The sequence below is a fragment of the Porites lutea genome, chromosome 7 (genome assembly GCF_958299795.1).
Source record: "Porites lutea chromosome 7, jaPorLute2.1, whole genome shotgun sequence".
Taxonomy (NCBI): domain Eukaryota; kingdom Metazoa; phylum Cnidaria; class Anthozoa; order Scleractinia; family Poritidae; genus Porites; species Porites lutea.
Window position 1 is genome coordinate 24,137,863 of NC_133207.1, and position 23,628 is coordinate 24,161,490.

At 39.7% G+C, this 23,628-nt stretch overlaps 3 protein-coding genes and 1 long non-coding RNA gene across 4 annotated transcripts; 2 read left to right on the forward strand and 2 right to left on the reverse strand.

Annotated features, from left to right (window-relative positions):
- Positions 1–258: 258 nt before the first annotated feature.
- Positions 259–1,517, forward strand: LOC140944650 (somatostatin receptor type 2-like). Its single transcript, XM_073393770.1, has one exon. The coding sequence runs from the start codon at positions 477–479 to the stop codon at positions 1,515–1,517; it is 1,041 nt and encodes a 346-aa protein (XP_073249871.1). The 5' UTR covers positions 259–476.
- Positions 1,518–9,942: 8,425 nt separating this feature from the next.
- LOC140944651 (somatostatin receptor type 2-like) lies at positions 9,943–11,001 on the forward strand. The gene has a single exon (XM_073393771.1). It carries the CDS (start codon positions 9,943–9,945, stop codon positions 10,999–11,001), a length of 1,059 nt encoding a protein of 352 aa, XP_073249872.1.
- A 1,183-nt stretch (positions 11,002–12,184) lies between these two features.
- Positions 12,185–13,357, reverse strand: LOC140942701 (uncharacterized). The gene is made up of 3 exons (XR_012166563.1): positions 13,255–13,357; positions 12,687–12,748; positions 12,185–12,343 (listed from the first exon to the last, which is right to left on the reverse strand). It is a non-coding gene; the product is annotated as an uncharacterized lncRNA (long non-coding RNA).
- Positions 13,358–16,115: 2,758 nt separating this feature from the next.
- Positions 16,116–23,382, reverse strand: LOC140943162 (uncharacterized). Its single transcript, XM_073392223.1, has 8 exons — positions 22,921–23,382; positions 21,852–22,380; positions 20,439–20,516; positions 19,596–19,710; positions 18,666–18,800; positions 17,198–17,284; positions 16,630–16,691; positions 16,116–16,274 (listed from the first exon to the last, which is right to left on the reverse strand). Exons 1-8 carry the CDS (start codon positions 23,347–23,349, stop codon positions 16,246–16,248), a joined length of 1,464 nt encoding a protein of 487 aa, XP_073248324.1. The 5' UTR covers positions 23,350–23,382; the 3' UTR covers positions 16,116–16,245.
- Between the last annotated feature and the right edge of the window lie 246 nt (positions 23,383–23,628).

A 23,628-nucleotide genomic window follows, 5' to 3' on the forward strand; every position in this document is an offset into this window, starting at 1 on the left:
TGTCCAAAGCCGGATGATCGACTCATTAGCTAAAATGTATTTGCACAGTGTCAGCATGGCATTTCGCCAAAGATGTTGTTTTAAATGATATTCAAGGAGTGTTTGATCCGTAAAACTAACTTTATGTCACCGTCATCTGACTTGGTGCGGTACAAGACACGAAATTGTTAATTATGTTAGTAGAACGGCACCGAATACCTTGACCCATTGTAGGAGCTACAATAACGTCGTCATCACCTGGCCCAGGAGCTACAAAAAGGCATCCAGTTTGTAGAAAATTTAGGATGTGGCGGATCGTACAGAACTCCTACCCTGTATGAACGGTCTAGGTGCCACACTGAAGTCTTGGGAACTGGCCTTTAGCTCGACGTATATTTCATGTCTGTATATAAACTCCACTGCGTACGGAACGGAAAATTTAATTTTCAACAGAGCAGCTTCTTTCAAGTGACTAAATAGGCATTACACCGTGCATAATGGTGCTATGTGCAAATGAGAGCTTCTGCTCAAGGAATAACTCATTTGAGGGGGCCTTGGTGGCAGAAATTACAACGATATCTCTTAGCGAGATCCTAATACTTACCTTCGAGGCTATAATTGTCATGCTAGGAGTTTTGGGAAACATTTCAGTGATCATAGTCATGAGTCATCTGGGAAAGAAGAAACACCCCGTGGATGTGTACGTGCAAAATTTAGCCATAGCAGACCTTGGTACCTTGTTGATAACTTGTCCACTGGTCATTATCAGAATGGAAACCACCTGGCCCTTCGGCAGGTTTGCTTGCCTCTACTTTTACCCTTTGGCGGAAATTTTCTATGGTGCATCTGTGTGGTGCATCGTGGTCATCGCAGTTGAGCGCTATCAAAGAATGGTTTCCATGAAAATACTTTGCCGCAATCGGGGAAACAAAACCTTGCTAAAGAGAGCAGAAATTATTGCTGCAGGCGTGTGGGTGATATCATTTTTAATATTTTGCCTTCCGCTTTACTTTGTGGTTGATTACTTTCACCTTTCAAATGGAGGTACCTGCCATCCTGTCAAGTGGTCAGATTTCTTAGCGACGGTATATATCGTAGGTTTAACTCTGCTTACATACATCCTGCCCCTTGCTGTAATATCACTCACCTACCTCTCTATATCACGTGTGTTAAGGCAGAGCAACGATTTTATCAGAACAATAAAACAGCAAGTCCACGAAGCTATGTCAGGGGCCGAAAAAGGGGTTTTTCTGACCTACGTAAAAAGCGCACGCCTTAGGCAAAACGCCCAAGCTAAGAAAATTCTGAGCCCTATTGTTGTAATATTCACGATGACAATGCTTCCTTTAAACGTGTCTCGTCTGACCATGGTGTTTTGGCCAGCATTCTCCGAGAAAGAATACTTTAAAAATTTACTACATGCGGTGATAGTTTCTACGATAATCAACTCGGCTGCAAATCCTCTAATTTATTCGATAGTAAGCAGAGACTTTCGCAAGGGGATAAACAACTTGTTCCACCATAAGTTATGCCGGTGACTTGTAAAATGAGAGGCCAAAATAAGTTATGATTTTTCGCTTGGACCCTTAATAAGCAATCAGGTCTTCTATATATTGTTGCAGCTCATTTTTTCTTTATTTATTCAGTGAGGAATTTCCCTCGCAGTCGTCGAGCGTTTTCCGACAAGTTTAGTTGTGTTACGGTGCTTTGAATTGATTCCAGGGAACTTAATAAATACTGCGTGCCCTTTTCACGCTTTTCCAAATAGAGGATATTACATGGCCGCTTAGGGATACGAATTTTATCTTCTCGTGCTGAAAGTATCTATCAGGAGTGAGCGAAGCGAAACTCGTGAGAGATAATTTCAGCACGAGAGGATAAAATTCGTATCCCCAAGCAGCCATGTAATGTTCTGTTTGTTTTATAGATACTGATGAAATTCTTTCATAAAACACAACTTTTTTTTATTCATTTTCGAAACAGCAAAAAAGTGCAATTTAAGTTGTCACCCATCGCAAAATGCCTGTCACAAAAATGTCATGAAACTCGGATATAAAGTTATAAAGGAGAAATAAAGACAATAATAGGCTAATCATGTTAGTAACCATGGCGACACCAATATCCTCGCACGTGAAAGATAAAAATAGTATCTTCAATGCGCGCGATGAAGATATGATTTTTTAGTAAAAGGAAGATTCCTAGTATTTCATCAGTATCTATATAATAAATGGCAATATTAAATAAAAAGAGAACCTAAATGAACGAAATAATTAAATGCCATAATTAACAACTATAGGTGTAATTTTTTTCCTTTGACTTAGGCTTAACCCACTCAGATTGGTCTTAGATTGGACTCCCTTAGGAGTTTAATTATTCTAATTCCTGATGAGCTTCCCAGTATCTTTCAAAGGAAAGTATTTCCCTTCCCCAGCTTCCGTCGCGAATTGATGAGAGCAGGAGATTGTAAGCTTCACCATACGAAATTAGATGAGAGACGACTTTGTGACAGCTAGACGTAAACACCACAAAAGCGTTCAAAGGGCCGCTTGAGAGGTTTTAGCCTCTCGCGTAAGCGTTGTTAAGGAAGTTATCTTCGTGGGAGGCAAGGGACGTTAAGATTCATTGTTACAAACTAAAATAGATTATTAACTAATAAAAAGAGTTTTCCTGCAATTGTTCTCCCTTGCCATGCAATGCAAGCTGACAATCTCATTTTTACAAAGTTAAACTAGCTCAAGCCGAACATTGTCCTTTGGCAAGCTGCGTTTTCTCTGTTATTTGTTACGCGCTGAGCCTAAAAGCAAAAGTAAACAGGCTATAAATGGGTAAATTGGTACGATATACCACGACATGAACCTCAATGTTTAAAGCAATTTTATTCACATCAATAACAAGTAAAACAAATTGAAAGCTTCAAAAAATAAAATCACTCTCTTTGGCAGACTGAGTTTAAATTTACGTAAATGAGTTCCATTCAAGAAAAGAATTTGAGCCCGCAGAAAAAGAAAATCTGCTCTTGGAAATTCTACGAGCAAGTGGCATTTTCTGGAAGACCTGCAATTAAAAACAGGTACACTTAAGGTGATTCCACAGTAAAAGAACCTAACATAGATTTTAGCTAAAACTTGGTACACTGATGTGACAAGTCAAGAAGATGATAAAAAAGTAATAAAAAGTGGGGGTCACCGTGCTCGTTTTGACGTCACAATGCTGACAAATACGGCTATTTAGGACCCTTTTACAAAAACCGCGGGCAGCGCAAAACTAGACAAAAAGGAGAGATTTTTTCGATGATGCATGTGACATCACACAGAATTTGACTTTAATGTATTGTTTATCCACTTACGTACCAGAAAAATGCCTTTTAATGCCCTTGTTTTTACTTTACGCTCCAAAGTAGAATTAAATTGGATGCGCGCTTTTCGACCCGTGATGGCTCAATCCGTACAATTTAGTAAAATTGCCAAAAAACTGAACATAGATTTGTGCCAATTTTTTTCTCATCGAAAGGAAGCACTGTCCTTATTAAAATCATGAAATAAAAAATGGGGGTCACCGTACTCGTTTTTGCGGTAGAGCTGCAGAAAGTGCGCACCAAACGCATTTTCTCCGATTTTTGAGAGAGGACGGGGGCGAGTGTCAAAATAGAATGTATGTGAAAGGGGAAAGGAAGTATTAAAAAATCCGTTTTTACAGAATTTACATCGAGATATCATATTTAGGAAACAATGTGATAAAGAAAGTGTTTACATGAAAATCAAAGTGAGTAAGCACAAGTTAAACATCCACTATCGAGGTTCTCCGAGAGGAGGTCGAACTCAGCAACACGCGTACTGCTTACGTTATGCACATTCCCAACACATTGAGTCTCACCTCAGCAAGAAACAACAGCAAGCAAAAATTCCAATAGCGTTTCTCTTCAGTCAACTTCATTTTAATAATATTACTTCACATGCTCTTTTTTACGGCGGCCATCTTGTTATGCGCGGTAAGAGATGCGCAGTGCAAAACTAGGGAATCACCTTAAATCATTAGTCAGAAAGTTGAGTTGGAGTTGTCTGATAGGCGAAAGAGCGCTTAACATTTCCTACACATAGCGCCCGGCGTTTTTTTATTTTCAAGCAAGAGGAAGATAGGGCTGGTGTAAGGATGAAAGAACCCCCCCCCCCCCTCCCCCCCTCCCCACCACCATCACCACCACCTCGACCCATCAAAAATTAAGGGAAATTGATATTAAAACAAATGGAAAAAAGTTTACGATGTAGGCCAGCCCATAATGAAAGTGGAAAGAAATAGTTAAGGAGATTGCATGTAAACCCTTAGTGAAGCAATTTTGCTTAAAACCTTACCTTGGGCCGAGGCAAAATCTCGTCGACTCCTCACAATGTAGATCTTTTCCTTCATGCATTCCCTATTTAAAAATTGAGCAGTTTATTTATCCCTAGCTTTTCAGTTACTATGTACCCGTACAAAGGAAAGTGTGTGGCATGTCAGTTTGCTGTAACACTATACTGCCATTCATTTCGGTGTTGAATGTTTTTCAATAAGACTAATATTCAGAATCAAGCAAAACTGGTTTATCTGTTTTGATATTCTGAGCGCGGTATCAAGGTAATTTTACTGATAAACTGCCTAAGTATAACTGCAATGTTAAGCGTCACTTTCCCCGAAGTTGCGTTTACCTAGATTGGCTTGCGTTTGGATAAATAAATAACTAAACAAAATTGCTATTGTTGTGTTGTATTACCAATAGCACTCTTGTCTCTAGTGCTGTGCAGTCTAAGCTATTAAGTCACAGAGAGACTAAGTGAATCCGCTGTTTCCATGGGAAACAAGAACGCTCTTAGTAGCGTTGAGTCTCGCTTGCTTGGAGACGCGTTTTAATGTCAAAGGCCTCGGTGCCGTTATACTACTTTGTCGTTTGGAATACAAAACGAGTGTTGTATGTCATAATGTATATACTCAAAAAGTAAAAATTGCAAGGAGAGACAGAGTGCACATCTTAGGCTCAAAACGGTGTGAAACCTTTGAAAACCCTCTACATATTGATATTGCTCCATTGAGGAGTACTCTTTCAGGGATTCTACACTCGAAAAATTGAACGATGATTTTTATCGGTATCAGGGGCCTATGACTCTGTCAGTATAAATATACATAGCTTCTTTGTACCGGACCAAGATACGGCTCGGTACAGTATATGTTCAGCACAGGAAAAAAGTGTAAGTTGGACAGAACGTTATACAACACACAGTAAATTCAGTTCGCGCGTATTCCTGCTGAATTTGTTGTCCGTTTTATAAGATATCAATATTGCATAAAAGTAATGACATTTTCCATAGCTGCTTAGTATCTACTTTTAATATCTCCGTACAGTCTCAGAGTACAATGTTTAGAGTTCAGTACACAGCATGCATTTTAGATAGATAGATAGATAGATAGATAGATAGATAGATAGATAGATAGATAGATAGATAGATAGATAGGCAGATAGACAGAAAGACAGACAGACAGATAGATGGATAGATAGATAGACAGACAGACAGACAGACAGACAGATAGATAGATAGATAGATAGATAGATAGATAGATAGATAGATAGATAGATAGGTAGGTAGATAGATAGATAGATAGATAGATAGATAGGTAGGTAGGTAGAAAGCCTATCGTCAACTCGTGGGAACATTGTTTAGAAAATGATCAAATGGTTATCAACTCTGGTTACAGTAAATTGTAGGAAATGATAGAAATTCAGATTGTTTATCCATGTACAATATATTTAATACTATCTTTGCTCTGCAAACACAATACTTTTCTTTTTGTTTATTGCATTTTATTAAATAACGGTTATTTAGGTACATATTTATAGAAAAACAATAAAACAAATAAGCAAACAAAACAACCCAAAAACGGGAAAAAAAAGAAAAAAAGAACGGTACAAAGCAGGACTTGAACCCGGGAACCTTCGGCTACATGCGACTTTACTACACCACTACACCACGAAGGCTGATTACATCTGTCTAGCGAAAACTCTTTAACTTAATGCGTTATCCATGGAACTTCCGCCAGCAAATTCGTTCAGTATGATCGAGCCGCATTAACCGAGCTATTGACAGTAAAAAAACAATGTCAACGCATTTCATGGCAACGAATAAACAAAATAACATGTGCTTTACAAAGCCGATACACCTCGTCAGCGAAGTAGGAGGCAAAACAAATGTTTTCTTATCTCGATTTCTGCTGTTATTTTGAAACTAATGGTCAAAATCACATCCATTTTCGGCCCATACAGGTTCTTAAGAATAGCATGGCATGACATTTTCTTACTTTCAGATCACTTTCCAGCAAGCTGGAATTTGTATATCCCCCGTGATCTTTCGGAGTCAGAAGAATAATTGCTCATTTTCTCGTCAAGTTTAACGCCTGGACGAGTCAAAGGCTCTTGAAATCCAATCCCCAAGTTAACCATCGTACTCATTTGAAAGACTCCTACGTGTCTTAAATTTGGTAAGACCTCTAACCGTGCTGTAGAAAATTTGCCATAAAGAAAACTCTGAGTCTGAGCAGCGAACGCCGAACGATGCACGCTCTCAGCGAAGAATTTGATCCCACCGAACTTCAAGAGCGCGTGCTTCTTCGGAAGCGATAGATCTTCGCACTCTCTAGTTCGGACCCGATTAATTACGAAGTCCGTCTACTACGAGTGAGCGAGTGACGCATTTGCATATCTCTGTCCCTGCAATAACTCGTGGTACGCTCGCGCGTCCCCACGAGTTAAAAATTAAAAACTGTTAAAAGTTTTTTCTTGCATTACAGTATCACCAGGATAAAGCGTTTCATTTTCCCGGAAAATTTCACTTTCTCGTCAAAACAATCACTGACTCAGACAGACTCGGATTAGTTTACTTGAATTTAGCGTTCAGTACAGCGAACGGGGTTATGTTCTGTGAAATTTATCTACAGTCTGCGGCCCACATCATCACTGATCCACGATTTATTTATTTATTTTATTTTCAAGTTCTTTTTAACCGATCCTTCATCCCTGATTTCTCGATCCTCGATCCTCGATCCTGATTTTCCAGTAAACCTTGAAGTTTTGCTCATTAAGATTATTCTTTTTTTTTTTTCCGACCATTGAAGTGATCAGTTGTTCCAAAATAATCAACGCTTTCAAGCCGTAGAATTCTTGGACCAACCCGTTCCGGAAAAGCTCGATATGGGATTTCTATTAACTATGGACACGAAGTGCTGCAAGTAGAGTGTGCGGTTATTCAAGTTCAAAGCTACCCGTGACACGTTAGGGTGGATTTCCACTGATGCGTTTTTGGCTCCGCACCTTAACGCACGTAAATTTTAATCACGTAAATCAAATAGAGGTAAGACATAAAGTATTGAGATTAAACGTCAAATTAAGCGAGTTTCTACTTTTACGCTTACATAATTGTACGTGCAGCCTTTCATACATTGCCTTTATTTTATTTGCGAACGCAAATTTTACGCACGTGCGCACGTAAAAATTACGTGACAGAGGATACTTCATATCTCAAGTATTTATGAAGTGCAACACGACTTCACATCGTAACAACTGCGAAAATCTATCAATTAAATACATAAAACAAGTGAATCTATTTAACCGTACATTTCCTGTAATTGCGCAATATTCTGACAAACATAACGCCTTAAAGAGCCACAAAATCCTGAGGATTTCCCCGCTATAATATTTTCTCATCCTCCTTGGGGATGTGCCTGCATGTCGTGCATAATTACACGAAACTCAAGGGCCTCCATTCGAAGAAAATTACGTCAAGGCCAAACTTACATGTGTCATTTCAGTCATCGCAGAAATAAACTGCATTCTCATCTCGAGACTCATTTCCATACAATGAAAGTCGTCACGATTCTTATCCCCAGTTTCCACGGTCTTCGCAAGGAACGCGGGGCCTACAAACTAGATCCCACCGAAAAAAAAAAAAAAAAAAACCTTCGCATTTTAAGAGTCTCGCTTTTCTAAAGCAAGCGAGACTAATAAAGGGTCTGGGAATGTACATGTGTGTGGAATGTATGGGAGCTTCCATGAGCGACCAAAAGCAAACGTTCCTGTAGTTACTTACGAAAGAAAGGGTCGTGATAAAACCACCAATGCTCTAAGTTTGAGAGAAGGCTTCAAAAGCACACAGCGGGTTAATCTGTCTCGATACCTTCAAAATACGAATTTCGAGAACAAGACGAAAGAGAATGGATTCAAACTACATTTAGAGGTTTGAAAACTCGGCGGGTTGATATATAACTCGGTTTATACTACTACATGAGAAATTACTGCAATTTGATTGGCTTAGTGCAGTGGTATTTCAGCGTAATTTGAAATACCTACATGTGAATATTACAAACCTTTTGCAGGTAGTAGTATAAACAAATAATAGCATGATTTGTACGTGGTATTTGGCATGAATACCACTCGTGATATTTCAAAATTGTCTCAAATTTCACTCGCCTATACTAATGGCTCGTGAAATTACATGCCGGGGGGGGGGGGGGGGGGGCACTTGGGTATTTTTTAGGTCGTATGTGCCGCCCGGGACTCCAAATTGGCACCCCGTTCTAAAAAAAATTTCCCTAGAATTGATACCCCGTTCTAGAATTCGCCCTAAAACTGATACCCCGTTCTAGAAATAGGCCAATTTTTTATACTCCGTTCTAAGGTGCAAAGAGTACAACAGTTTGCTTGTTAACGCATTGAACCGTATTCTTAAAAGCAATCTGTCCTTGAATAATTTCAAATGGCTGCTTACAAAACTGGAGCTTTCGTGCGTTCGAAATATTATACCCCGTTCTAGAAAACGCCTCTGAAATGGAGCCCCGTTCTAAATCAGTAGCTTCAAAATCACGACCCCGTTGGGCGGCACATACCCGTATAGGTAATGTATGGAGTACATTATACATTTTTTTCAGATAAGCTTCCCTTGCAGGAATTCTTTTGGGGGAATTGTCATCCCCTATAAGCGACGGTGTTTTCTGCTCGTCATTGGCCGGCGACAATCATTTCTCCGGTTGAATGGACATCAATTCCGACAGTATATTTTTCTGTTGAATGAGCATTGATTCTTGAATAATTATCCAGCTGAATATGTAATAAGTTCTTCGAATTTACTCCAGAAACCCGGTTCGTTTTAATATGAGGTCGACCAGTAACTACGGAAATCGGTCGCACAAGTAGAGAAAACTTCGCTTTCTTAGAAGACCAAAATATCGAAGTCTGTACAGGATTGCACTTTGTTCTTGAAAGCATGTCAATCGCTTCCAGCAGTTTCGCAGCGAGATGAAGGAAGGCTAAATACTTAAATAGTCACAACGGGTCAATTTGTCTTGATACCTCCAAGAAAGGAATTAAAAACAAAAAAAAAAACAAAATCCTACAAGATGATGGAATAAATTGAAAATGCTTTGTTTTTAGTGGAGGTCAAGCTACCCACCTGCTGCACTAATTTCCAACATGTCCAAAGCCGGATGATCGACTCATTAGCTAAAATGTATTTGCACAGTGTCAGCATGGCATTTCGCCAAAGATGTTGTTTTAAATGATATTCAAGGAGTGTTTGATCCGTAAAACTAACTTTATGTCACCGTCATCTGACTTGGGCGGTACAAGACACGAAATTGTTAATTATGTTAGTAGAACGGCACCGAATACCTTGACCCATTGTAGGAGCTACAATAACGTCGTCATCACCTGGCCCAGGAGCTACAAAAAGGCATCCGGTTTGTAGAAAATTTAGGATGTGGCGGATCGTACAGAACTCCTACCCTGTATGAACGGTCTATGTGCCACACTGAAGTCTTGGGAACTGGCCTTTAGCTCGACGTATATTTCATGTCTGTATATAAACTCCACTGCGTACGGAACGGAAAATTTAATTTTCAACAGAGCAGCTTCTTTCAAGTGACTAAATAGGCATTATACCGTGCATAATGGTGCTATGTGCAAATGAGAGCTTCTGCTCAAGGAATAACTCATTTAAGGGGGCCTTGGTGGCAGAAATTATAACGATATCTCTTAGCGAGATCCTAATACTTACCTTCGAGGCTATAATTGTCATGCTAGGAGTTTTGGGAAACATTTCAGTGATTATAGTCATGAGTCATGTGGGAAAGAAGAAACAACCCGTGGATGTGTACGTGCAAAATTTAGCCATAGCAGACCTTGGTACCTTGTTGATAACTTGTCCACTGGTCATTATCAGAATGGAAATCACCTGGCCCTTCGGCAGGTTTGCTTGCCTCTACTTTTACCCTTTGGCGGAAATTTTCTATGGTGCATCTGTGTGGTGCATCGTGGTCATCGCAGTTGAGCGCTATCAAAGAATGGTTTCCATGAAAATACTTTGCCGCAATCGGGGAAACAAAACCTTGCTAAAGAGAGCAGAAATTATTGCTGCAGGCGTGTGGGTGATATCATTTTTAATATTTTGCCTTCCGCTTTACTTTGTGGTTGATTACTTTCACCTGTCAAAGGGAGGTACCTGCCATCCTGTCAAGTGGTCAGATTTCTTAGCGACGGTATATATCGTAGGTTTAACTCTGCTTACATACATCCTGCCCCTTGCTGTAATATCACTCACCTACCTCTCTATATCACGTGTGTTAAGGCAGAGCAACGATTTTATCAGAACAATGAAACAGCAAGTCCACGAAGCTATGTCAGAGGCCGAAAAAGGGGTTTTTCTGACCTACGTAAAAAGCGCACGCCTTAGGCAAAACGCCCAAGCTAAGAAAATTCTGAGCCCTATTGTTGTAATATTCACGATGACAATGCTTCCTTTAAACGTGTTTCGTCTGACCATGGTGTTTTGGCCAGCATTCTCCGAGAAAGAATACTTTAAAAATTTACTACATGCGGTGATAGTTTCTACGATAATCAACTCGGATGCAAATCCTCTAATTTATTCGATAGTAATTTATTCAGTGAGGAATTTCCCTCGTGGTCGTCGAGCGTTTTCCGACAAGTTTAGTTGTGTTACGGTGCTTTGAATTGATTCCAGGGAACTTAATAAATACTGCGTGCCCTTTTCACGCTTTTCCAAATAGAGGATATTACATGGCCGCTTAGGGATACGAATTTTATCTTCTCGTGCTGAAAGTATCTATCAGGAGTGAGCGAAGCGAAACTCGTGAGAGATAATTTCAGCACGAGCAGATAAAATTCGTATCTCCAAGCAGCCATGTAATGTTCTGTTTATTTTATAGATACTGATGAAATTCTTTTATAAAACACAGCTTTTTTTTATTCATTTCCGAAACAGCAAAATAGTCAATTTAAGTTGTCACCCATCGCAAAATGCCTGTCACAAAAATGTCATGAAACTCGGATATAAAGTTATAAAGGAGAAATAAAGACAATAATAGGCTAATCATGTTAGTAACCATGGCGACACCAATATCCTCGCACGTGAAAGATAAAAATAGTATCTTCACTGCGCGCGATGAAGATATGATTTTTTAGTAAAAGGAAGATTCCCGGTATTTCATCAGTATCTATATAATAAATGGCAATATTAAATAAAAAGAGAACCTAAATGAACGAAATAATTAAATGCCATAATTAACAACTATAGGTGTAATTTTTTTCCTTTGACTTAAGTTTAACCCACTCAGATTGGTCTTAGATTGGACTCCCTTAGGAGTTTAATTATTCTAAGTCCTGATGAGCTTCCCAGTATCTTTTAAAGGAAAGTCTTTCCCTTCCCCAGCTTCCGTCGCGAATTGATGAGAGCAGGAGATTGTAAGCTTCATCATACGAAATTAGATGAGAGACGACTTTGTGACAGCTAGACGTAAACACCACAAAAGCGTTCAAAGGGCCGCTTGAGAGGTTTTAGCCTCTCGCGTAAGCGTTGTTAAGGAAGTTATCTTCGTGGGAGGCAAGGGACGTTAAGATTCATTGTTACAAACTAAAATAGATTATTAACTAATAAAAAGAGTTTTCCTGCAATTGTTCTCCCTTGCCATGCAATGCAAGCTGACAATCTCATTTTTACAAAGTTAAACTAGCTCAAGCCGAACATTGTCCTTTGGCAAGCTGCGTTTTCTCTGTTATTTGTTACGCGCTGAGCCTAAAAGCAAAAGTAAACAGGCTATAAATGGGTAAATTGGTACGATATACCACGACATGAACCTCAATGTTTAAAGCAATTTTATTCACATCAATAACAAGTAAAACAAATTGAAAGCTTCAAAAAATAAAATCACTCTCTTTGGCAGACTGAGTTTAAATTTACGTAAATGAGTTCCATTCAAGAAAAGAATTTGAGCCCGCAGAAAAAGAAAATCTGCTCTTGGAAATTCTACGAGCAAGTGGCATTTTCTGGAAGACCTGCAATTAAAAACAGGTACACTTAAATCATTAGTCAGAAAGTTGAGTTGGAGTTGCCTGATAGGCGAAAGAGCGCTTAACATTTCCTGCACATAGCGCCCGGCGTTTTTTTATTTTCAAGCAAGAGGAAGATAGGGCTGGTGTAAGGATGAAAGAACCCCCACCCTCCCCCCTCCCCACCACCATCACCACCACCTCTACCCGTCCAAAATTGAAGGAAATAGATATTAAAACAAATGGAAAAAAGTTTACGATGTAGGCCAGCCCATAATGAAAGTGGAAAGAAATAGTTAAGGAGATTGCATGTAAACCCTTAGTGAAGCAATTTTGCTTAAAACCTTACCTTGGGCCGAGGCAAAATCTCGTCGACTCCTCACAATGTAGATCTTTTCCTTCATGCATTCCCTATTTAAAAATTGAGCAGTTTATTTATCCCTAGCTTTTCAGTTACTATGTACCCGTACAAAGGAAAGTGTGTGGCATGTCAGTTTGCTGTAACACTATACTGCCATTCATTTCGGTGTTGAATGTTTTTCAATAAGACTAATATTCAGAATCAAGCAAAACTGGTTTATCTGTTTTGATATTCTGCGCGCGGTATCAAGGTAATTTTACTGATAAACTGCCTAAGTATAACTGCAATGTTAAGCGTCACTTTCCCCGAAGTTGCGTTTACCTAGATTGGCTTGCGTTTGGATAAATAAATAACTAAACAAAATTGCTATTGTTGTGTTGTATTACCAATAGCACTCTTGTTTCTAGTGCTGTGCAGTCTAAGCTATTAAGTCACAGAGAGACTAAGTGAATCCGCTGTTTCCATGGGAAATAAAGGGTCTGGGAATGTACATGTGTGTGGAATGTATGGGAGCTTCCATGAGCGACCAAAAGCAAACGTTCGTGTAGTTACTTACGAAAGAAAGGGTCGTGATAAAACCACCAATGCTCTAAGTTTGAGAGAAGGCTTCAAAAGCACACAGCGGGTTAATCTGTCTCGATACCTTCAAAATACGAATTTCGAGAACAAGACGAAAGAGAATGGATTCAAACTACATTTAGAGGTTTGAAAACTCGGCGGGTTGATATATAACTCGGTTTATACTACTACATGAGAAATTACTGCAATTTGATTGGCTTAGAGCAGTGGTATTTCAGCGTAATTTGAAATACCTACATGTGAATATTACAAACCTTTTGCGGGTAGTAGTATAAACAAATAATAGCATGATTTGTACGTGATATTTGGCATAAATACCACTCGTGATATTTCAAAATTGTCTCAAATTTCACTCGCCTAATGGCTCGTGAAATTACATATAACAATTTTGAAATATAACAACAAATCATGCAATTACCTATACTTATACTAATACTTGAGAAATTTCTGCAATTTGATTGGCTTAGAGCAGTGGTATTTCAGCTTAATTTGAAATACCTACATGCAGAAATTACAACGATATCTCTTAGCGAGATCTTAATACTTACCTTCGAGGTTATAATTGTCATGCTAGGAGTTTTGGGAAACATTTCAGTGATTATAGTCATGAGTCATGTGGGAAAGAAGAAACAACCCGTGGATGTGTACGTGCAAAATTTAGCCATAGCAGACCTTGGTACCTTGTTGATAACTTGTCCACTGGTCATTATCAGAATGGAAATCACCTGGCCCTTCGGCAGGTTTGCTTGCCTCTACTTTTACCCTTTGGCGGAAATTTTCTATGGTGCATCTGTGTGGTGCATCGTGGTCATCGCAGTTGAGCGCTATCAAAGAATGGTTTCCATGAAAATACTTTGCCGCAATCGGGGAAACAAAACCTTGCTAAAGAGAGCAGAAATTATTGCTGCAGGCGTGTGGGTGATATCATTTTTAATATTTTGCCTTCCGCTTTACTTTGTGGTTGATTACTTTCACCTGTCAAAGGGAGGTACCTGCCATCCTGTCAAGTGGTCAGATTTCTTAGCGACGGTATATATCGTAGGTTTAACTCTGCTTACATACATCCTGCCCCTTGCTGTAATATCACTCACCTACCTCTCTATATCACGTGTGTTAAGGCAGAGCAACGATTTTATCAGAACAATGAAACAGCAAGTCCACGAAGCTATGTCAGAGGCCGAAAAAGGGGTTTTTCTGACCTACGTAAAAAGCGCACGCCTTAGGCAAAACGCCCAAGCTAAGAAAATTCTGAGCCCTATTGTTGTAATATTCACGATGACAATGCTTCCTTTAAACGTGTTTCGTCTGACCATGGTGTTTTGGCCAGCATTCTCCGAGAAAGAATACTTTAAAAATTTACTACATGCGGTGATAGTTTCTACGATAATCAACTCGGCTGCAAATCCTCTAATTTATTCGATAGTAAGCAGAGACTTTCGCAAGGGGATAAACAACTTGTTCCACCATAAGTTATGCCGGTGACTTGTAAAATGAGAGGCCAAAATAAGTTATGATTTTTTGCTTGGACCCTTAATAAGCAATCAGGTCTTCTATATATTGTTGCAGCTCATTTTTTCTTTATTTATTCAGTGAGGAATTTCCCTCGTGGTCGTCGAGTGTTTTCCGACAAGTTTAGTTGTGTTACGGTGCTTTGAATTGATTCCAGGGAACTTAATAAATACTGCGTGCCCTTTTCACGCTTTTCCAAATAGAGGATATTACATGGCCGCTTAGGGATACGAATTTTATCTTCTCGTGCTGAAAGTATCTATCAGGAGTGAGCGAAGCGAAACTCGTGAGAGATAATTTCAGCACGAGCAGATAAAATTCGTATCTCCAAGCAGCCATGTAATGTTCTGTTTATTTTATAGATACTGATGAAATTCTTTTATAAAACACAGCTTTTTTTTATTCATTTCCGAAACAGCAAAATAGTCAATTTAAGTTGTCACCCATCGCAAAATGCCTGTCACAAAAATGTCATGAAACTCGGATATAAAGTTATAAAGGAGAAATAAAGACAATAATAGGCTAATCATGTTAGTAACCATGGCGACACCAATATCCTCGCACGTGAAAGATAAAAATAGTATCTTCACTGCGCGCGATGAAGATATGATTTTTTAGTAAAAGGAAGATTCCCGGTATTTCATCAGTATCTATATAATAAATGGCAATATTAAATAAAAAGAGAACCTAAATGAACGAAATAATTAAATGCCATAATTAACAACTATAGGTGTAATTTTTTTCCTTTGACTTAAGTTTAACCCACTCAGATTGGTCTTAGATTGGACTCCCTTAGGAGTTTAATTATTCTAAGTCCTGATGAGCTTCCCAGTATCTTTTAAAGGAAAGTCTTTCCCTTCCCCAGCTTCCGTCGCGAATTGATGAGAGCAGGAGATTGTAAGCTTCATCATACGAAATTAGATGAGAGACGACTTTGTGACAGCTAGACGTAAACACCACAAAAGCGTTCAAAGGGCCGCTTGAGATGTTTTAGCCTCTCGCGTAAGCGTTGTTAAGGAAGTTATCTTCGTGGGAGGCAAGGGACGTTAAGATTCATTGTTACAAACTAAAATAGATTATTAACTAATAAAAAGAGTTTTCCTGCAATTGTTCTCCCTTGCCATGCAATGCAAGCTGACAATCTCATTTTTACAAAGTTAAACTAGCTCAAGCCGAACATTGTCCTTTGGCAAGCTGCGTTTTCTCTGTTATTTGTTACGCGCTGAGCCTAAAAGCAAAAGTAAACAGGCCATAAATGGGTAAATTGGTACGATATACCACGACATGAACCTCAATGTTTAAAGCAATTTTATTCACATCAATAACAAGTAAAACAAATTGAAAGCTTCAAAAAATAAAATCACTCTCTTTGGCAGACTGAGTTTAAATTTACGTAAATGAGTTCCATTCAAGAAAAGAATTTGAGCCCGCAGAAAAAGAAAATCTGCTCTTGGAAATTCTACGAGCAAGTGGCATTTTCTGGAAGACCTACAATTAAAAACAGGTACACTTAAATCATTAGTCAGAAAGTTGAGTTGGAGTTGTCTGATAGGCGAAAGAGCGCTTAACATTTCCTGCACATAGCGCCCGGCGTTTTTTTATTTTCAAGCAAGAGGAAGATAGGGCTGGAACAAGGATGAAAGACCCCCCCCCCCCCCCCCCTCCTCCTCCCCTCCCCACGACCATCACCACCACCTCGACCCATCAAAAATTAAGGGAAATTGATATTAAAACAAATGGAAAAAAGTTTACGATGTAGGCCAGCCCATAATGAAAGTGGAAAGAAATAGTTAAGGAGATTGCATGTAAACCCTTAGTGAAGCAATTTTGCTTAAAACCTTACCTTGGGCCGAGGCAAAATCTCGTCGACTCCTCACAATGTAGATCTTTTCCTTCATGCATTCCCTATTTAAAAATTGAGCAGTTTATTTATCCCTAGCTTTTCAGTTACTATGTACCCGTACAAAGGAAAGTGTGTGGCATGTCAGTTTGCTGTAACACTATACTGCCATTCATTTCGGTGTTGAATGTTTTTCAATAAGACTAATATTCAGAATCAAGCAAAACTGGTTTATCTGTTTTGATATTCTGCGCGCGGTATCAAGGTAATTTTACTGATAAACTGCCTAAGTATAACTGCAATGTTAAGCGTCACTTTCCCCGAAGTTGCGTTTACCTAGATTGGCTTGCGTTTGGATAAATAAATAACTAAACAAAATTGCTATTGTTGTGTTGTATTACCAATAGCACTCTTGTCTCTAGTGCTGTGCAGTCTAAGCTATTAAGTCACAGAGAGACTAAGTGAATCCGCTGTTTCCATGGGAAATAAAGGGTCTGGGAATGTACATGTGTGTGGAATGTATGGGAGCTTCCATGAGCGACCAAAAGCAAACGTTCGTGTAGTTACTTACGAAAGAAAGGGTCGTGATAAAACCACCAATGCTCTAAGTTTGAGAGAAGGCTTCAAAAGCACACAGCGGGTTAATCTGTCTCGATACCTTCAAAATACGAATTTCGAGAACAAGACGAAAGAGAATGGATTCAAACTACATTTAGAGGTTTGAAAAATCGGCGGGTTGATATATAACTCGGTTTATACTACTACATGAGAAATTACTGCAATTTGATTGGCTTAGAGCAGTGGTATTTCAGCGTAATTTGAAATACCTACATGTGAATATTACAAACCTTTTGCGGGTAGTAGTATAAACAAATAATAGCATGATTTGTACGTGATGTTTGGCATAAATACCACTCGTGATATTTCAAAATTGTCTCAAATTTCACTCGCCTAATGGCTCGTGAAATTACATATAACAATTTTGAAATATAACAACAAATCATGCAATTACCTATACTTATACTACTACTTGAGAAATTTCTGCAATTTGATTGGCTTAGAGCAGTGGTATTTCAGCTTAATTTGAAATACCTACATGTGAAAATTACAAACCTTTTGCAGGTAGTAGTATAAACAAATAATAGCGTGATTTGTACGTGGTATTTGGCATGAATACCACTCGCGATATTTCAAAATTGTCTCAAATTTCACTCGCCTATACTAATGGCTCGTGAAATTACATGCCGGGGGGGGGGGGCACTTGGGTATTTTTTTGGTGGTATGTGCCGCCCGGGTCTCCAAATTGCCAACCCGTTCTAAAAAAAATTTCCCTAGAATTGATACCCCGTTCTAGAATTCGCCCTAAAACTGATACCCCGTTCTAGAAATAGGCCAATTTTTTATACTCCGTTCTAAGGTGCAAAGAGTACAACAGTTTGCTTGTTAACGCATGAACCGTATTTTTAAAAGCAATCTGTCCTTGAATAATTTCAAATGGCTGCTTACAAAACTGGAGCTTTCGTTCGTTCGAAATATTATACCCCGTTCTAGAAAACGCCTCTGAAATGGATGCCCCGTTCTAAATCAGTAGCTTCAAAATCACGACCCCGTTGGGCGGCACATACCCGTATAGGTAATGTATGGGAGTACCCCCCTCCCGGATTACATGTAACAATTTTAAAATATCGCTTGTGGTATTTATGCCTAACATCACTACAAATTATGCTATTACCTATACTAATTAGCTGGCTAGTCGCGTATAGATGTTATATTGTTCACTGTTGTTCACCGTTGCCATTCCTCCACCTAGACAAGCGTCCTTATTATTAAGTTACAAAAACTGACAAGGCTCTCACAGCAACTCTTCATTAGGCCCGGTAATGCCGCATACATACAACATATACTGTTTCAAAATCTCTGGTTTACAAGAAGAGTGATTGAAACTGCAGACACAATAACCTCTTTCAAACTTAAACTAAGTAATATAATCAAGGCGAATCATGGAAGCCAAAAATAAACTTGCTTAAAATTGTTGTTACCTTTGTTTTAAAAACTTATAAAATTCCATCGCCCATTTGCGAGAACGAAGTCGACTTCTTCTCTGTTTACCAGCGTGAACCGTGAGGACAAAACTGCCACTTTCCACCCTCTCGTCTGTAAATTTTTGAGCATGCCTGAAATAAATATTTGGATGTAAAATTAACCTTGCGAAGGATCCTCCACAGGTGTTTATTGAGAACGCTCGGGACGAGTAGAATGACAAGGGTGGGACAGACAGGACGGTGAGCGAACGCTTACCGCCGCGAAATTTTTTGTTGACGCCTACCCTTACATACAGTTGAATTTCTTCAATATGGCCCCCTTAACCTCGGGGACAGAAGAAAGTGGCCTTTGTAGAGAGGTGGCTGTTTTAGAGAGGTTTAAAAGGAGTCGATGTATGGACTGTCCGCCAAAAAAAGCGGCCGTTGCAGAGAGGTGGCCGTTATGGGAGGTTCTGTAGAGTAAGACAGGGCTGGGTACGAGGCAGAACTTTGTGGGTGAGTTTCAATACTAATACATGTGACGTTTACACAGAAGTTTTTAGAACAGTTGGGCAGGAAACTAAGTGTGCTCGTGGACTATCGATCCTTCCTATATCAAAAGTAGATCGAGCAGGAGACTTAGTTAAGATTGTTCCAGTGCAATTCATAAAGAATAGCTCATACGCATGATGACTTCAGACTTGCTTGTTTCATCACCGAGCTTCGTTTGGGGAGTAAGTTCTTGGCATTTCCACTATTGTTGGACGGGAACAGGGTCAGTTGACGACGGCGCGCGCAAATCAAACAACTGGTTTGACCAATGGCAGAGCAGCAAATTGAGCACCAGAAGTCTCGTTTAGTCCTTTCTGCGCGCTTTCCCGTCTTCAATTGACGTTTTCGTTCTGTTGCTAAATCAGCCTAATGTTTAAGGGCTATTAGCGAACCTACCATAGTAAAGAATCCATGACCTCGTTGTACTCTTTCTTTCCAGCAAACTCTCTTTTACTCGGAATCTTGGAAGGATTTAATACCACGACATCATCTCCACCTGTAGTTTTGGTGTCTAAAATTAAATACATCAAAAGAGAACATTCCAAAAAATTATTCTTTAAGCCAAAAGAAAGGCCTTCTGAGGCGAGTTGAGCCATTTTCTTGTCACTATCGATCTGGTCAGAAAGGAACGAAACTTTCAAAACGTTGTTTTACAAGCCGAGTACTATGCTATTATAGCTTTGTTCCTGTGTGGAATTACCTCTTTCAAAGTTCGAGCACACGCAGAATGACATACTTCATTCCCGGGAATTTCGAAGTTTTGGTGAAGGACAATCGGGCGGGTAATGAAACAAGATATTCGTCTGAATTTCCGATCAAGAGTTACAAGGGTTTTCATGGTCATTTTGTTCTGATATTAATCGTCCGTTTTAAGATGAAAGCATAAAAGCTAGCTTTTACATGACTTCGGCTCACAATTTAATCATCACGGAAAATTACGATCGTTTAGCAAAAAGACAATAATTTTGTACGGTCTACACTCTCATAGACCATAGCTCTGGAACAAATAAGGGGGCAAAAAATTGCTCATATTGTAAAGTCCCGTGTGGACGGTATAGTAAAGCCATGTTCCTTATAGCCTATGTACAGACCCCCCCCCCCTCCCCTCCAATTTCTACTGAGGGGAAGGGGGGGTCTGTTCTTAGGCTCTGTTCCTTAGTGAACGTTTTCAAATTTGACCAGATCAATGTGGACAGCATAGCATATGTTAACTCATTTCTTTGCTGTTTTAACGCGTACCTCCAAGTGCAATGAATTCTTTCAAGGAAACTAGCTTCTCCTCGTCCATAATGAGTCTAGCTTCTTCTGAACAATTATCTAAATATAAAGAAATTAACTAATTGCAGCATTGCCTTGTGCCAAGACCGGCCTAGATATCTCATACTGGTCCAAGGATGAGCCTTGTCGGGACAAAACAAATACTGTAAAACTCGATACTGTGGTACAATGCGATAACAATGCTCGTACTCCATGCCTCCAGGGCTTGATATTGAGTGTTAACAAATGTGTTAAACTGCATTAATGACGCCCTCTTAGGGAAAGGGGGAGGGGAGGGGTCCGTATGTCCCTAGTCTTCGCGTTTTGAGGAGGAAGCCAAGTCCCTGCCGGTATTTTACTACTATATTTGCGCTCTTCCTTGTCGCTAGTTTTGTAGTTTCAATTCGTATTTGTGGGTCGTTTGCCGCCATTTCTGTTTTCCTATGTCGCTGTTTCATGGCCATGTCTCTTGTCGGAATTCCACCCTAACAGGGCCTCATTAATTTGTATACAGTCAACTCTTATAACTGCGATTTCCTGATTTATAAGAACCGACCAGCAAGCCCATACCCATAGTAATGAGAATTTCACCTTTATTCAAACCAGACAAATCCTAAATATTATGCACAAAGAAGATGGTTTTTCAGCAAACCTATTGCAAAAAGCCTATTTCATTGCCAAAATGTCTGGTCCGGCCATGATCCGGCCGGCCAGTTCTGACTATTAGAAAACGCCCCAAGTAAAACGAAGACCGTTGGCAGTCCCGCCCTAAGTGTCCGTCCGTCTCCAGAAATCATAGAGGTGTCCATCTCATTGTCATTAAAGAGAGTAACTGAGAAAACTGACGGAAGAATGAGTGTGTTTAACTATAAGTCAGGCTCCAGTTGTTCAAAAGGTGAATAGCGCTATCCGCCGGATAAAGCATTACCCATCGGATAATACAATTGGTTTTCTTAATACGTGTTCACCGGATAGCGATTTATCGGGTGGATAACGCTATCCATCTTTTGAACAACCGGGTCCAGATGTCCTTCTTTAGAAGTGTCCGTTACTAAAGAGCTGTTAGATTACCTGTTTTTACTATGCTATACTATCTGTCACTTATATCCAGTCACTGTGGTGAATAAACAAATTAGTAAATACCCCTGTTATCTACTTCCAATGTTTTACCAGCTAATAACACAGCCTCTGGCGAACAGCAAAGCCCACATGCAGTATGCCGTTTCGTTGACAAACTGTAACTATTATTTGACCATTTCATTTTGGTTTGTGGAGAAACTTTAGCTGTCGAGAAGGGTGCCTGCTACACTTATTTGCAAAGAATAAACAAAAGTTTTAAGCATTACAGTTTAAAGTAGCTGTTTAAATGCTTGTTAAATATTCTACAATTGGTACCTTCCGTAGACTGTTTCGAGATGAAACCTTTCCCGACAACATTCCCGATACTCATTTTGTTTCCAACTAAATATGAACGTCGTCTCTTTTTCAACTCAGCCCATCTTTTGCGACCACTCTTTTGTGAAAGTCTTTTCATTGACTCATCTTCGATATCACGTGATGTTGCTTCTCCGGTGCTTATTGTGATTAGTCGAGCGGTGCTGGCGGTAGCAGAGACTACGTCACCATTGTCCGTGCACGTGATTCCGAGCGATGACTGTTGTATACAATTTTGTTTTGCAGGATCAGGTGTCAATTGTGGGTCTAAGTCATCGACGTCTGTGCCTGTGACCCACGAAGCTGACATCTGTCCATCATCTTCCTTTGCGATAACACTCGTCACTTCCGGAACTGATACATGTCTTTCATCTTGCCCATCATCATCAGATGTCACCTTTGAAGTTGACACTCTTCCATCACCTTGGTTTGTCCCATCACACGTGACCTTTAAGGTTGGCAAATGCTTGTCGTCCTGCTTCCTTTCATCCTTAATAAAGCAAAAGAAAGAGCAAAGCCTTGAAAGGTGTAATTGTAGCGCACACTTTATGTTTACAGTCTGTAGTTATTTTCCTCTTGTTTTCTTAAGATGGGTACCTTTTTAAGCCAATATTATTAGGTTCATAGGCAACTACGCTGATTATCAGGGCCGAGCTGAAAATCGGCTGTTTTTACAAATAACGTCGAGAAGAATTCTCGAGATTTTGTTGGCGTTTTTAATAAAACAATTATTCCACTCGCGCCTGTTGAATATATATGAGATGATTATAGCCAACTCGGCGCCACGCGCCTCGTTGACTCCCTACTATCTCATGTGCAACGCGCACTCGTGGAATAATTGTTAAGTCTACAAAGGGGCAACAAGACAATCCTTAAGGTCAGTGCTGCTGCCTTTTTATGGGGGTATTTCGTGTTCATTCTCGAAACCGTCTTCCTCCAATTTGGGGATAACCTTAGCGCAGATTAGCACCTCGTTCCTGGACGTACGACTTGAGCTTTAAAGTAACGTTCTATTGATAAGGTGCCATACCTCCTCGTAAGTATCATCCACAAGAGTAGTTCCCAGATCCCCTGAAGCAGTGGTCGTCTCATCGGCCCAGTCCGCCCGCCTGACAAAGTTCTCGTAGCATCCAATGCGATTAAACACGTCCTGGACGATTTCCTTGGCCCTGGTTTCATAAGCCATCCGTTTGTTAAACTTGTTATCATCTGGTGAGTCTACAAACTTTCTCTTCAGAAGTTCAGTGGCATGGCTTTCTTCTCCAGGCGTTTCAATTTTAGTTGGATTTGCTTCAGCTAGAAGCCTCGCCGCATCTTCAGCAACTGTTTTCCTTCTCCAGTACAGCGCCTCGATTATAACTTTGCTTGTTTCATTTATTTCTTTAGAGTTTGTAGAGAGATCAACATCGCTTGACTCTTCGTTTTTGGCGTCAACGCTACCTTCCGCGTGTTCATTCATGAAATATTTGCTCTCGTCTTCGGTGTTTTTATTCATACAGTTGTGATTGGGAGCAAGTTTCTTTCCATCACAAAGTTCTTCTCCTATTAATGATAACTTTGCAGCTTGCTCTTCTGCATTCCTGCAAGTAGCAAACTCGTCATTGCCTTTATAAACACTCGACCCCACCTCCGCCACATTCGAAGAACTCGGGCCTGAGTTTTTTCCGAGATCTTTTAATTCCATAACTTTTGGCATGCCTTTGACCTCGACAACGTTTTGAGCAGCATCACAACCTAT